The sequence below is a fragment of the Xyrauchen texanus genome, chromosome 20, assembly GCF_025860055.1.
Source record: "Xyrauchen texanus isolate HMW12.3.18 chromosome 20, RBS_HiC_50CHRs, whole genome shotgun sequence".
NCBI lineage: Eukaryota > Metazoa > Chordata > Actinopteri > Cypriniformes > Catostomidae > Xyrauchen > Xyrauchen texanus.
Window position 1 is genome coordinate 28,610,142 of NC_068295.1, and position 16,168 is coordinate 28,626,309.

At 39.4% G+C, this 16,168-nt stretch overlaps 1 protein-coding gene across 2 annotated transcripts in view; it reads left to right on the forward strand.

Moving 5' to 3' along the window:
- LOC127660523 (transmembrane protein KIAA1109 homolog) overlaps positions 1-16,168 on the forward strand; it is a 72,572-nt gene that overhangs the window by 35,673 nt on the left and 20,731 nt on the right. The window contains exons 42-60 of one of the 2 annotated variants that reach the window (XM_052150822.1): positions 464-689; positions 1,117-1,281; positions 1,459-1,637; positions 1,752-1,927; positions 3,131-3,846; positions 4,460-4,705; positions 4,796-4,889; positions 7,560-7,610; positions 9,730-9,936; positions 10,013-10,242; positions 10,370-10,599; positions 10,776-10,881; positions 11,480-11,577; positions 11,665-11,850; positions 12,331-12,499; positions 12,585-12,796; positions 12,975-13,173; positions 13,276-13,335; positions 13,782-14,008. In XM_052150822.1, coding sequence (XP_052006782.1) covers positions 464-689; positions 1,117-1,281; positions 1,459-1,637; positions 1,752-1,927; positions 3,131-3,846; positions 4,460-4,705; positions 4,796-4,889; positions 7,560-7,610; positions 9,730-9,936; positions 10,013-10,242; positions 10,370-10,599; positions 10,776-10,881; positions 11,480-11,577; positions 11,665-11,850; positions 12,331-12,499; positions 12,585-12,796; positions 12,975-13,173; positions 13,276-13,335; positions 13,782-14,008 — 3,777 coding nt within the window. The remainder of the gene's footprint in view (positions 1-463; positions 690-1,116; positions 1,282-1,458; positions 1,638-1,751; positions 1,928-3,130; positions 3,847-4,459; positions 4,706-4,795; positions 4,890-7,559; positions 7,611-9,729; positions 9,937-10,012; positions 10,243-10,369; positions 10,600-10,775; positions 10,882-11,479; positions 11,578-11,664; positions 11,851-12,330; positions 12,500-12,584; positions 12,797-12,974; positions 13,174-13,275; positions 13,336-13,781; positions 14,009-16,168) is intronic. The other variant, XM_052150823.1, reaches the window with a different exon arrangement.

The following is a 16,168-nucleotide window of genomic DNA, read 5'->3' on the forward strand; positions in this document are numbered from 1 at the left end:
TCAATGAACGATTCTTGTAGTACTTTTGAGGAAACACGCCACCCCCAGATGCTATACTATTTGTGGTTACATATTCTGTTCATATTAATTCATTCATGTTTTTGTTTTTTTTCATAACAAAACCACTTTTCAGAATGTGCATCTTTACCTACACTTTGCCATATGGACAATCAGGACAGCCAATAACATTTCAGTCTTTTTGACCCCTTCACTAAAAATGAATATAATTTATTTATGAATCGTGCTATGCTTATCACACTGTATGTTTATTGTCACGTGCAACCACCGAGGTCAATAGAGTATTTTAGGATGGTGTTTTGTCTGTAACCGTGGAAGAATGAAGCTGTTCAAGAACCATTAAATCAACCGAACACCATAAATAATTTGGTTCCAGTATCAACAACGGTTTCTTGATTTTCAACCCTAGTTAGTTGTCTAAACCTGGAATCTGATTGTGTCATAGGGTTCCCACCCTTACCAGTCCCTGAGCTACACGAGTGGAGATACTGCAGCCGATTCTCCAGCTCATGTAGGTCGGACAGGCCTACAGTCCAATCACAGCCCTCGGAAGGAATCACTGCTAAGCTACTTAACAGGAAGTATTCACAGTCTGCATAACCTGCTAGAAGCCACGCCTCATCGAGCCAGTGAACAAGCTGCAGCCAAGAGCAGCTCCCTCACACGTACTGGTACATGACTGTGATCCTTTGGAGCATATTACTTTTTGTAATCTAATATTAGATGAGTGAAAATGTAAATGAGGAAAAAAAGCATTTTCTTGATGTATGATGCTTCCCGTTAGAGAGTTCTATGTTTAGGCTTTATTGTCCCAATTGTGTTTGTACCAGTTTTCTTTGAAATTATTATACATTTTTCTGGAAAAAACTAAAACTAGATCTCTTAGTGCCTTCCAGTGAAGTTGTCGCATGGAAATATGTAATACAATTTTGAGTCTGTTTTGTCTAAAGATAAAAGAGTGATCAAGGAAGATGAAATGTACCACCATTACAGGACAATTGCATCCACAATCTCTTTTCTGCCATATTTCACTCGGACCATGATGATTGTCGATTATGGCTATAATTGATGTTGACTTTGTCTTGTTTATTTGAATAGGCAACAGTCTGGGTACAGACGTCCTCACGGAACACCCTCTTCTATCTGAGCCATTTTCCGTCAGCTTCTACAATTGGATGTCAAACGCTGTTGGCAACCGCAGAGGCAGCAATGTCCAGGACTCTCCCCTCAACCGCTCTCAACACAACAGCCTGCAGACTGGAGGTCAGTGTGTTTGTGAATGATTATCATATTAACATAAGAATATGGAAGTCTATTGACTGTGTGTGCGCATGCATCTATATCTGTCCAAGTGTCTGGGATTAGAGTCTAATTTTGTGTAAAGTGTTTGGAGTTTTATTTCAAATGCACTGAATATAGTCATTGATTCTCTTCATATAGGAGCGCTCCCCACCATTCCTTCTGCATCTGATTTTAACACTGTATTGTCGAGTGATCAGAATACACTGGACACACACTCTCAGCACACACATTCCCAGCACAGCACAAGCCAGGATGACCTGCTGGAACAAGATGAGACAAACCTTTGCCCTGCAGCTGTGCAACTCGCCGATGCACAGGTACACACACAATTCAGTGGATTTATTCACTCAGATGTATTAATTTATGAATGCACTATTATTGTCCCCTCTCAAGCCGTGCTGTTTTTGTGTGTTGTGTGTTTATCTGTACAGGTGGTTTTTAAGCCTTTATTGAGTTACATTGGTATTCAGCCCCAGGATGCTCCTCCGCTCAGTTATAAGATGTATTTTGGGGAGCACTTGTCTTTTAGTGGCACTCTTGAGTGTTTGCGAGCTGACATTGTTGACTCTGACACCAGCAAAGCCAGAAAGAACAAACGAGCACACAGGTAAAAGAGCTGTTCCACTTTAACCAACCTTCCTCAGTATTGAGTCTAGGATATCTTCAGACAATTTTTTTCTTTCCCTGTTGCATGAAGTCATTCTGTATTAGCACTAAGACTGGGTGATTATATAAAATATTCACAATATATTTGTGTTGATTTGTCTTGCGATTATAAATTTAAGCAACATCTTAAACATAGCAATTATTTTAAAGGGGTCATTACATATATTTTTTTATTTATTTATTTATTTTTTTTTTTTTTCATATATTAAAATAAAAGTTTAGTAAAAGCATGTACAGGTAAATATTGCTGTTTATTCCTACAGATTTTTTAACTTGTGCATAAAAAGAAAATAAAGTGGGAAAACAGGCTTTGATTATTTTTAGTTAGATTGTTTCTGTTTTTTACTTACATTTAAACATTCTGAATCTACTTGACAAAAATTGCTGTTTGACTAAAATTAAAAAAACTCCAAACTTATCACCCTTTTTAGTTTACAACTTTATTGATCCCACAAGGTGCAATTAGTAGAGCCATTTCAGATCAAACATACATATACTTAGACTCTCTGAGAATTTTATTAGGAACACTATGGTCCTAATAAGAGTCCGACGTGGTCTTCTGCTGTTGTAGCCCATCCACCTCAAGGTTCGACGTGTTGTGTATTCTGAGATGCTATTCTGCTCACTACAATTGTACAGCATGGTTACCTGAGTTACTGTAGCCTTTCTGTCAGCTCGAACAAGTCTGGCCATGCTCTGACCTCTCATCAACAAGGACTTTCCATCTGCAGAACTGCCACTTGCTGGATGTTTTTTGTTTTTGGAATTTTTGTAAATTCTAGAGACTGTTGTGCGTGAAAATCTCAGGAGATCAGCAGTTACAGAAATACTCAAACCAGCCTGTCTGGCACAAACAATCATGCCATGGTCGAAATCACTGAGATCACATTTTTCCCCTTTCCTGATGGTTGATGTGAACGTTAACTGAAGCTCCTGAACCATATCTACACGATTGGCTAAGATAATCGTATGAATAAGTAGATGTACAGGTGTACCTAATAAAGTGCTCAGTGAGTGTATTCAATATTGTCAAAAGGCTGCAAAAAATATATATATATTTCAATTCTATATATTATATATGTATTTAAGCTTTATCAACCATTCCTAATTAACACATTTAATTTAATGCTGGTTTGTGTTTCAGGCAGGGCATGGTGAACCTCCCCCCACTTGAGTTCAAGCCCGCTCTCATGATTGAGACATTCAGCCTAAACGCAGTCATCCTGGAGAAGTGTATGTCCACTCCTCCCTCTGCCAGCGCGCTGTCCTTCCATGAGCTGAGCCGGAGACCGCAGGCCAGTGTGCACTGCCATTTTACACTCGCTTGTCAGGCGATTCGCCAGCATGTGGATATGGCCTTGGTCCGCCTCATTCACCAATTCAGCACCATGATCGATGACATCAAAGCCACACAGACCGACATCAAACTCAACCGCTACACTGCTGGCTCCTCGTCCCCTACACCCACCAAGGGGCGGCCGTACCGTGAGTTCCGCTCGTCGGATTTCAGCCGTAGTTCACGGGGGAGTCTGAATGGAGCAAATCGACTGGGCACTCAGAAAGGCAAGCGGACTGTGGTTGGGCCAGGGCTCGACACGCTCACCAGGAATCGGGAGCCACGTGGAAGGGGCACGCTGGGACGATCGGAGAGAAGGACGTCAAAAGTGTCACGGAAAGGTTCACGTGATGTGGCTGACCACATGACAATTCAGATGGATGACTCCGACTCCATCACAGTGTCGGAACAGAGTGAGCCATCAGCCGAGTGCTGGCAGAATATGTACAAACTTCTGAATTTCTACTCGCTCATATCAGACCCCACAGGCATCCTGGAGATGAACCAAGGCAATGCTCTCTCAGGTTGGACTTCCAGTTCTTAATTTGTCTTAATCTATTACTGAGTGATGTGCTAGCACTGATTTATTTGTGCCTCTTCAAGTGAATGTGCATGAATAGGAGTCTTTGCACTTACATGTAACATGCATAAAACGTCATGAAAGCATGTCTGTCACATTTCACCTCAAAATAAATTGAACAAAATAAGACATTTTATTTTGCATATAGAAAAAGAAGCCATTTTCGGTACAATTTAAGATGCATTGCATTTTTGCATTGTGACATTATTGTTACAGTTATAATGTCAGAAATCTGAATAGTATAAAAAATGATTTTTCTTCTGTTATTGCAAAATATATGTTTTTGTTTTATCTTTGATTTTGGAGTGAAATTTGACCCGGAAATGTTCTTCACAATCTTTGAGGTTCACACGTTAGAATTGAAATATTAATACTGTTGAATTGTCTCCGAACTCTGATAATAAGTCAGTAATGCATGGAATGAAACATTTTGTGATTTATCGTTCTTGAAGAAATCAAATGCTTTTTAGTATTTTATCAATCACCCTATCAGCCACCATAATATTTAGACTTTGGCCCAAAACTTGCTTATTCAACTGTTAACTGTCGCTGTTCAGAAGGTGGGCGGAGCCCTATCGATCCTCCCTGTCGAGTGGTGTTTGAATCGGAGGGCGAGACTCCACCCAGTCGACTGAGTCGTAGGCGGAGCTTGGTGAGTTCTGAGCCCCAGCACGTTACACTGATTGTGTTTGGCGTTGGCATGGTAAACCGCACACACCTAGAAGCAGACATCGGAGGACTGACCATGGAGGCAGAGCTTAAGAAAATACACGGCAGTTTTACTCTTAAGGAGAAAATGAAGGGTAATATGCATTCACGTTCTTTAAAACACATTCTGTAAGCTTACAAAACAGGCTGTTGAATACTCATTCAAGCCTACTCTTATCCTGCAGACATTCTCCATCAAAAGATGACTGAGACTTGCGCTTCGGCTCACATCGGATGTGTGAACATTGTGCTTCTGGAAGGAATCACTCCAGACATACAGTCAGTAACTCTTTTATTGCCAGACTTGCCATTTTAAGCCATCACAGGTGCGCACCGAAGTTAAGGCTGTTCCAAACACCTAACAGCAAAGTTGCTTCCAAGATACCTACTTTTGGCCAAATTTTAAGGAGCATTCCATGAATCCTTTACTAATTAGCAATCCCAGAATGCATTGTGATAATATTGGTGAAATAATTAATTTAAGATAGAGTCAAGAGAAATCACTCTCCTACTCAATCTGTTGTAGGATTGGTTTAAGGAGTGGCCCTGGATGAGTGATAGCTTGTGTTATTTTTCTAACAGAAAAGAGGCCTTGGATGTATGGAAGGTCTGCTAATGGGGGTGGGGGTGAGGGGGATATTGAGCCCTGGTTGTGTATGGTATGTTTTGATGGGAAAGCAAGAACGAGATGCAAAATGAAAAGGGTCCAGTGTCCAGCTGCGGGGGGTGGGAATGAGATGACCCTGACCGCTGCTCCACCACCAGGTGATTTTCTTCTGGGATTAATGGGTCGAAACATCCATGATAGGTGGCTCCCAGCTGATGACCCTGTAGCTGGACAACTGATGGCACCGGTGGAGGTGTGGCAGGCAGTAATGCCTAGCAGGTTTAGACATTTACCAGTGCATCTGACTATTAAACTGAGAAGTATAGAAAAAAATTGTTCCATCTAACAAAAATGTATTATTTCTTTAAAAATTTGTTTGTGCTATGTTATTTTTAGTGAAACAAGCATCACTATTATGTGGACAAACCCCTTGCAGTGTATGTTGCGTAAGTTTCGTCAGCAGAATAGGCACCATGCAATTAATTCGATTACAATTTTTAATTGATTGACAGCCCTAGTAGATATATAAAATGCATATGTCCAGCGCGTTATTGAACGGCGCTGCTCTGTTTATAGACACGTGCCTATTTTTAGCCTTCACAGTGGTGCACAATATTTGAGCGCTACTCACGAACAATATCTCAGATGTACATGCTCAATAATTTGGTTCACTTATATGCATTTAGAACAGCACTGGAGGTGCTTTTTTACTAGAATTTAAATAAGAAGTAAATTAAACTACTGTGAACTTGCCTACAAACAGACACATACAACACTACCTGTAGAGTTCAGAATGTCAAAATAAAAGTGTGAGGCTTTAAAAGTTAAACGTGTCATGGAGAGACTCACAGAGGCAGAGATATGAACTCCGTATCAGGGATTATTGAACAGATAATTGAAACAGTGATGTAAACATTGTGAGTAAATCCAGTTGAGCAGAGTGTCAAACAGTGATATCCAGACAGGGTATAGACACGATGAACAGATAACTCACAACAGTCTTATGATACTTGAAGGCAATAATGAAGACACAGGTGTGTTTGACATGGTAGAAATGTCTGGAGTCTCAGAGGTACTATTGATGAGAACAGACAAAGTGTGTGTGTGAAAGCGGTATATATGCAGTCCTTGATTAGACACTAATGATATGCAGGTGTGTGTCAGTATAATTTGTTTACAAATGCATAACTGTGTAAATGAAAACTGAGCTGATTTCTTACAACTAAATTGAACAAAAAAAGAGATCTGAATCCTACAGAGCACTCTGAAGTGCACAGCACATAGATACCTACGTATCTATTGAATTAAATCACAGCTTTACTTGAATTAATAATCAAACTGGGCCAAGGAGCAAAATGCTAATCTGGAGGTGAGAAACTATCATCAAAAACACACAGAAATACCTAAATAAAAGCTTGATTTAAATGGACGCATGTGTTTTTGCTTTAAGATTTCACTTGTTGGGTGCATAAAATGTTCTGGAAAATTGTGCCTTGAAAAGAGCGGGAACCCTGCCGGGGCTTAAGCCCCAGGGCCTGCGGCAGCAGGGGGATGGCATCCTCCACATATTCTCCTCTTTCTAAATTTTTGGGAAGGTGCGCATTTAAACCCGTTTAGCGGGAGACGCTGATGTTAACTCGGAGAAGGCGCGCTATGGTTAAACGCATCCGTGTAGCGCAATGTGATTGAGTGCAAACGTTCCTCCTCCAAACCACCCCAAACGTTAAGCCCTGGGGCTCCAGAGCACCTTAATGCTGTCCTGAGAGCATACACTCTTTGTGCTTTAGACAGTGTATGCTAGAATGGTTCCTCAAATCGTGCTGCTTGTTGAGGAGAGAATGATGTTATGCTAAAAATCTAGTTCGTTTATTGGAGTTTTGTGTCATTAGCTTAGCAACATGGGCTATTGACAAAACATTTAGTTACTGCCTATGCAGAGCAGTCAACAGTCAATACAGTCAATATGCTTAGGATCAGAGCCTTTGTCATTTCTGCTGCAGTCTTTAACACTTGTGATAACACTGATTTTGAACTTAAAATACACTTTATACTCCGCATACTCTCTGTTGTTATCATATTTAAAAATCGTTTGTCAGTCTATTGTTGATGTTCTCTTGAATTCTGTTTTCACCTTTTGAAATGAACATCTATAGCAAGACTGTCATTTTGTCCTCTTTCAGAGCGTTGATTATTCTTTCCTCAAATGTATTTTTCAGAGTACAGATATATTACAGAATGCTTGACTGATTTTGAAATGTTTTCTCTGTCGGGAACTTCCCATCTTCTGCCTTTCTTTTTCAACGTCTCCCCTCTCTTTTGTTTTCTGCCTCTCTCACTGGCAGACTAGAGGATTTTCCAACCTCACCAACCAGCACATCAAAGCAGGAGTTCCTGTATGTTTAAAATTTCCTCATTAACCCTTTCCTGTCCTCCATAACAATTAATACCATTTCATAATATTTGTGTTTCACTGTCCTCTTCATATGCATTTGGTCATTCTTAAAACCATGACATTCCAGACCATATTTAGCACTCAAATCCCTCTCATCTAAATGCTTCACAGCATGCTTTAATGTCCTAATTCATGAAGTCATAATAACCAGAACTGGGTAAAAAATATAGATTTTCTGATGCTTTTCCGATCTTTTGAATGATCTCGATATAGATTCTTAAATCCCAAGATTGACCTTTTACTATTTGCACAACTCCCTACAATACAAATAGATCACATGCATGTGAGACCAAATTAATTGGTAATAATGTGACTAAAATGTCTGTGATTAGCCACTGGCTAGTTAATATTCAGACAATATCATCGCAATCCATTTGTCATTGGATAAAATCTCTTTTTTTTATTTATTTTTTATAGTCTCTCTGTTCTTTAGTCAGTTGTTGATCAGAAACAACAAAAGATAAATATTTCATTCTAATCATGAATCAAAGGTAAAGGAGCCTATTGTGTCTTCTGTCATTAATACGTGCTCATTTACAGACACAGATGTGCTGGTTTTCTTAAAGTGACAGTACAGGTTTTTAGCAGGTGTTCTACAAATCAATGTAAATACTTGTAAATCATATAAATAATGCATTTTACAATAAATATGTAACAAAATATAATATATGCATTAAAATATTATATTTATTGATGGAATACATGGATGATGGAAAAACGAATATAAATAATAATACAATATAAATAAAAAAAGTTATATTTTCGTAATGTGCGTAGGTATTCATGGTCCCCTGAATAATTAACAGCATTAGCTAGATCATTTATTTCACAGGTAAGCGAAATGGACATTCTAACTAAAATGAACCCATATGAATGGGATTCTGAATCAAATCGAGAGCTTGTGAGACGGTATCAAATCATGAAATCTGGATCAATACCCAGCCCTAATAATAACATACTCATGACATTCATTGTCAAGTCATATTTACTTTATTAAAGCTTTGTCAGTGTGATACATGTAAATAATGGAGATATTTTTATCATTATTTTGTGATACACTTGTTTTCCCTTGCCTAGTCTCACAATGCCAGACTTTTGACTATCTGCATGAAGTGTGGTCCACTTTGCAGGTTATTCTGGCCAGGAATTGTCCAAGAGACCATGTGTTGTTTTCATATAAAACGAACAATCACGGTTTGTTTTGTTTTTACATCATGTTTAAAGACAGGTTAATCTGAAATTGAGGATTCTAGAATAACAGACAGGCTTCTATAGTCATGCAATACCTGGAAATATAAATACATTTTTAAATTGTGGCTCCCAGGCTTGGAAAAGTCATGAAAATAAATAAAAATTTTACAAGGTGCCGGAACCCTGAACTGACTGGCGTGGAACAAACTAAATCACATAATGGCACTGCAGAATTTACGAATGATTGTACAGAAAACAGAAGAAATTAGTGGAAAATCTGTGTATGTTTTTGAAAGTAATAACTACTGATTATTTCACAGAAAAAACTAAAAAACAAATCAAATAGACTATTCTACTCATGGATATTTATTTTATTAGCCTCTTTGTGCTTCAGACAAAATTCTGAATATCCTTTTTAAGTGTTTGATGCTGTAAAACTTTCACACTGTCAAATTCAGTGATTTAAATTAATCTTTAAACATAACGTTGTTTCCTGGCAGACATATTGAAGTCTATGCTCCCTGACTCCTGGAATTTGCATATCAGTCAGGCAATCTGATTAGAGCTTGTGATTTTTGGCAAATGCTTGCCAGTTTTGTGTGCAGTATGCGTCAGTCTGTCAGTGAACAGACCATTGGCCTTCTGAGGCTGAAACTCATCCTTGCCACTGTCATCCATTAATCCATTTACATTTACTTACAGTTCCTACATGTTAAAGGCCTCTTTTCCAGCCATATAAACATTTGATTTGTAAATTGTTTGAAGTCTGTCACATTTCATTTCTTTTCAGCCATTGTTTTCGTATATGTTTTGGCTAAATATTTCTTCCAATACAAGATATCTAAATAGGCAGTTTTTGTTTGTGTTAGGACTGTGGTGAAGTGTAACATTGCAAAGTCCCAGGCATTATATAGTGCTCAGCGTGGACTGAAGACCAATAATGCTGCTGTATTTAAAGTGGGTGCCATCTTCATCAATATCCCGCAACACCCTGCAACTCTGCACAGCATGATGGTGCGCAGCTCACACCAGCTCTCTAAACAGATATCAGACCTCATTCGGCAACCCTCCAACATGTAAGTAATCTACGCATTCTTTTCACAAGTTCTAATCAAATTCAAATCGTAATTAATCCAAATCTGTTTATATCAGCCCCCCTCCCAACAGAGAAGACACGCCTACTCCACAGCCCTCTGAAGTGAGTGTCAATCAAACTCCAGTGGAAGCCAATGAGTTTCCTCAGCTGCCCGAGGGATTAGAGAAGAAGCCAATCGTGTTGAAGTTCAGCGCTATGCTGGATGGTATCACTATTGGTGCAGCTCTATTGCCCTCTCTTAAAGCAGAATACAAGATGGGCCGTATGAAGAGTCATGGCATGACAGGTACCCAGATTTCCCCTCATACTGCGCAGGGAGAATTAAAAAATTCTTAAAAGGGCTTATTCATATAGTCATACTTATTCGATTAATTTGTTAACAAAAGTTCTCATTTTGCTGTTTCCATTCACAGGTGCTCAGACACGCTTTACATTTGAGCTACCCAATCACAAGCTGTGTTTCCAGTCAAAGGTTTCCCCTGTGGATGTGTCGGCCATGCCCCCCACCGCCAGCCTGAACCTGCCTCCTGTCACCATGTCAGGACAGTACATTATACAGGAGCATGAGGGCCACAGTGACACTGCCTGGGCCCCAGAATACAGCAGCTATCTGCAGGGAAACTACTTGCGCTGTGTGGCTGAGGTGTGCCATTGATTTCTCTCTGCAAAATCACCTGTATCTAAATGCTGGGTTTAATTATTGCTCACATGACGATTGAAGATTGTCTCTTCTCTTATATGAAGATTGTTTCAGGATAACATATGGATTTGGTTGTAATTTGGAGCTCACTGGATTCATACTGGCTTTTTCATTTTTAGATTGGCTCTTTTGAACACAACTTGACCACAGATTTGCTCAACCACCTGGTCTTTCTACAGAAGGTCTTCATGAAGGAGGTTAATGAGGTCATCCAGAAAGTGTCAGGTAAGATTTCATGGAGGGCAGGCTAAATCAGATGCTGTAAAAGTGGATGCTGTATGAGGAAACATGGCAAAAATACATATTAAAGGGGTCAAACATTTTATTGTATTTTTTTATATTTTTACCCTGATAATAAATAATGTTGTTTTTCTCTGCCATCCTTTTTTCGACCCTTACTGACAGATTTTGCTTCTGTGCCTTTGAAGCATCTATGTAAATGCACTTTTTGCTTTTGAAGTGCTTACACACGAGCTTTGAGTTTGCTGTCTAGTCTAATTTAGCTCTCAAAACTGTTCTGGCTGATTGTGAGGACCCAATTTACAGACCAACTGTGGGTTAAACACTTCCGAATATCAAGGGCTATGTTTGAAGAATCGTGTTCCAAGGTCTGACCTTTTGTTGTACTAGTCACATCAATCTATTGCACACTCATAACACATGCACGAGTGTTCAAGACACGTCATCGTTTTGTGGATAAACTGTATCCATCACCCTAATGTGAAACTGTAGAAAATCCATCTCCTCTTACCGCATTAAATTTTAAGTGTATTTGGAGAATTTATTGGCATCAGTTTGAGGCTAGACATTTTTGTTTCTGTAGGAGGAGAACAGCCCATCCCACTCTGGAATGAACACGATATGTCAACAGATGGGGACAAACCTAAAATCCTGCTTTATTCTATTAACCTGACATTTAAGGTATGGACCTCCCATAAATTGTGTGTTTATAGATTAAGGTGAATTCTAAAGACATTTTTAGTAACAAAATACTGCTTTCTATTGTAGGGGATTCAGATGACAGCCACCACTCCCTCTATGAGGGCAGTGCGCTTTGAGACGGGCTGGATTGAACTCGAACTGTCCAATCGGGTTCAGTGCAAGACCACACCCACAGGAAGTAACTATCTGAAGCTGTTTGGGAAGTGTCAAGTGGATCTTAACTTGGCACTGGGCCAAATCGTCAAACATCAGGTAGTCCTCATGCAACTTGAAGAAATAATTTTTATGTTATGTTATTTGCAATTGCATGAGACTTGGTCAGATTTGTACCAGGTAGTGAATATCCAGACAAATCAAAATTTTAAAACACTATCAGTTGCACATTGAGTGCATTTACATGTACATCATTATGCTGATAACTAATATAAATTGGCTTATTCAAAAAGTCAGACAATGGAAGAAAACCACATTGTTTGCTTTTGACGTCAAAATATAAACAGACATTCGCACAACATATTAGATTAGTTGGTAAAATGACTGTGAAAGTGTTTACATGCAATGCGAAATCGGTATAATGAGCAAAAATGTGTTTTTGCTTAAACTGTTTATAAAGGATACCCAGATAAAGGAAAGCCTTTTAATGTGTTTGCATGACCTTCGACGTTGTCCGCTTATTAAGGCATAATCGGCACTAGATTGTGAATGTAAATGTCAAAACGCTTTCTTTTGCAGGTGTATGAGGAGGCTGGGTCAGATTTCCACCAGGTTGCATACTTTCGCACAAGAATCGGCTTGCGCAATGCCCTACAGGAGGAGATCAGTAGCTGCTCTGACAAAGAGGCAGTCCTTATCACTCTCAGCCGTCCTATCGTTTTTGCCCAACCTGTGGCATTTGACAGAGGTCAGTTCCCAGGAAGCTTTTTTCATCTTTGGCTATTTGTTGTAAATTGTATCTGTATAATTGTGTACTTGTGTGTCTGTTGTAGCTGTGCTGTTCTGGCTGAACTATAAGGCTGCCTATGACAACTGGAAGGAACAGCGCTTGGCTCTAAACTCAGACATTCATATGGCCACCAAAGAGGTGGTTGACAAACTGCCAGCCATACAGCAGACCAGTGTCCAGGCCTTTAGCACACTTTTCCTGCAGCTCACTGTGAATGACCTGGGCATCTGTCTGCCCATTACCAGCACCTCACCGGTGATATGTGCTCACTAAAACACACTTTTATTCTTCATACAGAAAAGCTGACTTTAAAAATACTGTCTAATTGTGTTTTATCTCTTATACACTTCTCATATGCATTTTGAAAATGTGACCATAAGTGGTTGGGTTGAGTGATGTTAATTGTTTGTTTCTGCCTTGTGCTGTACATTAGGCCAATCACAGTATTGATTTCGACACTGGCTCAGCGCTGGTATTGACCATTGAGAGTACACTAATAACAGCCTGCTCCTCTGAGTCTTTGGTCAGCAAAGGCCATTTCAAGAACTTCTGCATTCGATTTGCTGAAGGCTTTGAGACAACCTGGGATGACTGGAAGCCTGAGATCAGAGGTGATCTGGTCATGAACGCCTGTGAGTAACCTCAGTTCTACACACTCAATTATGTCTTGTGTTGACCCCATAATACCCCTGACTCTTGAAATGCTCAATTGTTGCTTGTATTTGTCTTTCCAGGTGTTGTCCCTGACGGTACTTATGAAGTTTGCTCCAGAACAACAGGCCAAGCCTCTGCAGGTATGTGAGCTTGTGTACACAATAATTTATGTTATTTACATTACATTTACACTAACACTTTAAGCAGATGCCTTTGTCCAAATCGACATACAGTGCATACAAGGTTTATATTTTCTTAGCATGGGAATAATTGTGTTTTGTAATCTGAAGTATTACTTTCAATAAGAATAATTGTGGGACGGGACTTGATTTTATCCAGTGAGAATTGATTGGATCTTGAATAACATTATAGAGCCAGGTAGGTTAAGAGGAGGAGTTGGAAAAACAAAAAAAGAGGGATTTGTGACATCAGCTGAAAAGGGAAGTTGTTTCAGAGGCGGAGAAATTTCTAACTTTATAAAAGATTACAAACAAGATGACAAACCTTTTCTTTGCAATAATGATTGCATCTAAACTTTTAAATTAGATTTGTGTGAATTTAATAACGCAACATTTTTATACTCCAGAGAGCAGCAGTGCCGGGACGTGGACCCTGAATGTTCTGTGGAAGATGTGTGGTATTGATGTGCACATGGATCCTAACATCGGCAAGCGTCTGAATGCTCTGGGTAACACGCTAACGTCTCTGACAGGTGAAGAAGACACAGATGACATCACAGACCTTAACTCAGTCAACATGGCTGACATCTCAGATGAAGACGAGAGTGATGGCATGTCTCCCCCCATACACATGGTCAGAGCTCGCACTTTTTTTGTAACTAATTCTTTCATCTTTTTATTTCAGTGCAAAGTGTTGGTCCTTGTGTTTTAACATACATTTTTATTATTTCTAGGGCTGTCAGTTTTAACATGTTTGTTTGTTTGGTATGTTTAATAATTTTAAAAAAGCACAATTAAAAATTCATTAATGCAAGATTTACATAAATTTAAAATGTATGCCCCCTGACCTGTACGTTAATTCCGTAATAAGGAATTTTTCTTTCTTATGTATGTGTACATACAGACAAACTATTAATGGATTAGTTCATCCAAAAATGAAAATTCAGTCAGTGTTTACTCACCCCTGTGTCGTTATAACCCTATGACTTTCTTTCTTTTGTCATGCACTGGCAGTTTATGGTGACCACATCTTTAAGCTTCAAAAGAACACAAAAGTAGAATTCAAAAGTCTAATAAATTATTGTATTTGACTCATGTCTTGTTTAAAGGGTAACTAAACACCTGCTCAGAGTCTGACTCCACCCACTAGAAATATTCGAAAATGCTGGAAAAGTGGGCAGACCCTGGCGGGGATAGAGGGAACGAACCGAGTGCGGTGCTGAGCGGGGGGGGGGGGCACCTGATACTTGTAGTGACGGATTAATTGACAGCTGCTGTCAGACTCTATGTTATTATTATTCCTCACACGGTCGCAAGACGACATGTACATGAATCTGGCATGGTGAGCTGGAACCTGCTTACGTCACGAATACCGCAACAGCCAATAGGAAAATTCAACTGCAGTAGCCACCGTTCAACCTGAAGAGGGCAGCACTCAGACGTTTTTACACCATATATTGTAGAATTAAAACACTTTATACACAAATGTCAAAAAAATTACTTGAATCAATGACCAGTACTAATAAAGCCCCATTCTTACAGATCATTAACTAAAAAAAGTTGGTTTAGGGTTTAGTTACCCTTTAAAGGAATACCAAAATCAAATGCATTAACTGGGCGTTCATGAGACAGACTGCATGCGAGCTTAAGAGCTCCTTGCAGGAGAGCACGCTGCAGCCTTTCGCGAGATGGGGCGTTCAAGTGAAAACTAATTTTGCTTCAACAGGACCACCAGCAATATTAACAACAGAAAACACAACGTGGCTGCACACAAACAGAGAACAGAACTTTCAAAACATGTTTGAATAGTTTGTAGTTGATAAATAAATGCGTTTCTATGCCAGCCTTATTTGTTTGAACCGGAGTCCTCAATCATACAGAGAGATGGGGCTGAAGCTAGCTACTGACACAACGTGTCCTCCTCAGACACCAAACGACAAGCAATAAAAGTGATATTTTCCTTGTTAAGAGTCAGAGTTTTTGTCCTAAGCAGATGTGACGGGACATTCTGTCAATCACTTGGTTTCTATATTTGGTATCGCTCTGGGAGTCCCTTCCGCTATGAACTTGCACCGATCCAAAACCATTCTGATAACATTATATTGAAGCCAGCATCTCACATGCTGGTTAAAACGACTTGATTTTGGTTGAGAATGTTACACCTTCCGAGAGTTTTTGTGCACGTCTCTTCATGCGGAGGTCTGTCTCACACACACACACACACACACACACACACACACACACACACACACACACAGGTTCAGAATAGAGAAGAGGTGACTGATATTCCCACTCCCTCCGCCTTAGAAATACATCTATTTTTCGACTACAAACTCTTCAGACATGTAAGTTCTGTTCTCTGATATGTGTGCAGCTATGTTGTAATTTCTGTTGTGAATATCGCTGGTGGTCCTTTTAACACAAAACGCTTGAACGTCCCACTTTGCGAGAGGTGGCAGCATGCTCTCATGCAAGGAGCTCTAAAGCTTAAGTGCAGTCTGTCTCATGTACATGGACAGGAGAGTTTCACTAAATAATACAAATATTTCAGTTTGTTTGTAACCAAACCTTATTGTATTCAATCAAAACAAGACACGAGTCACATACAATAATTTATTAGGCTTCTGAATTATATACATCACTGAGCACACTTTCTTTTCACAATTTCTCCCATTGTGTTAAGAAAAATAAAGTCATATGTTGTTATAACAACACAGGGGTGCGTAAATGACTACTGAATTTTCATTTTTGGGTCCCAACTATCCCTTTAAAAAATAAAGTACAGACATAATAC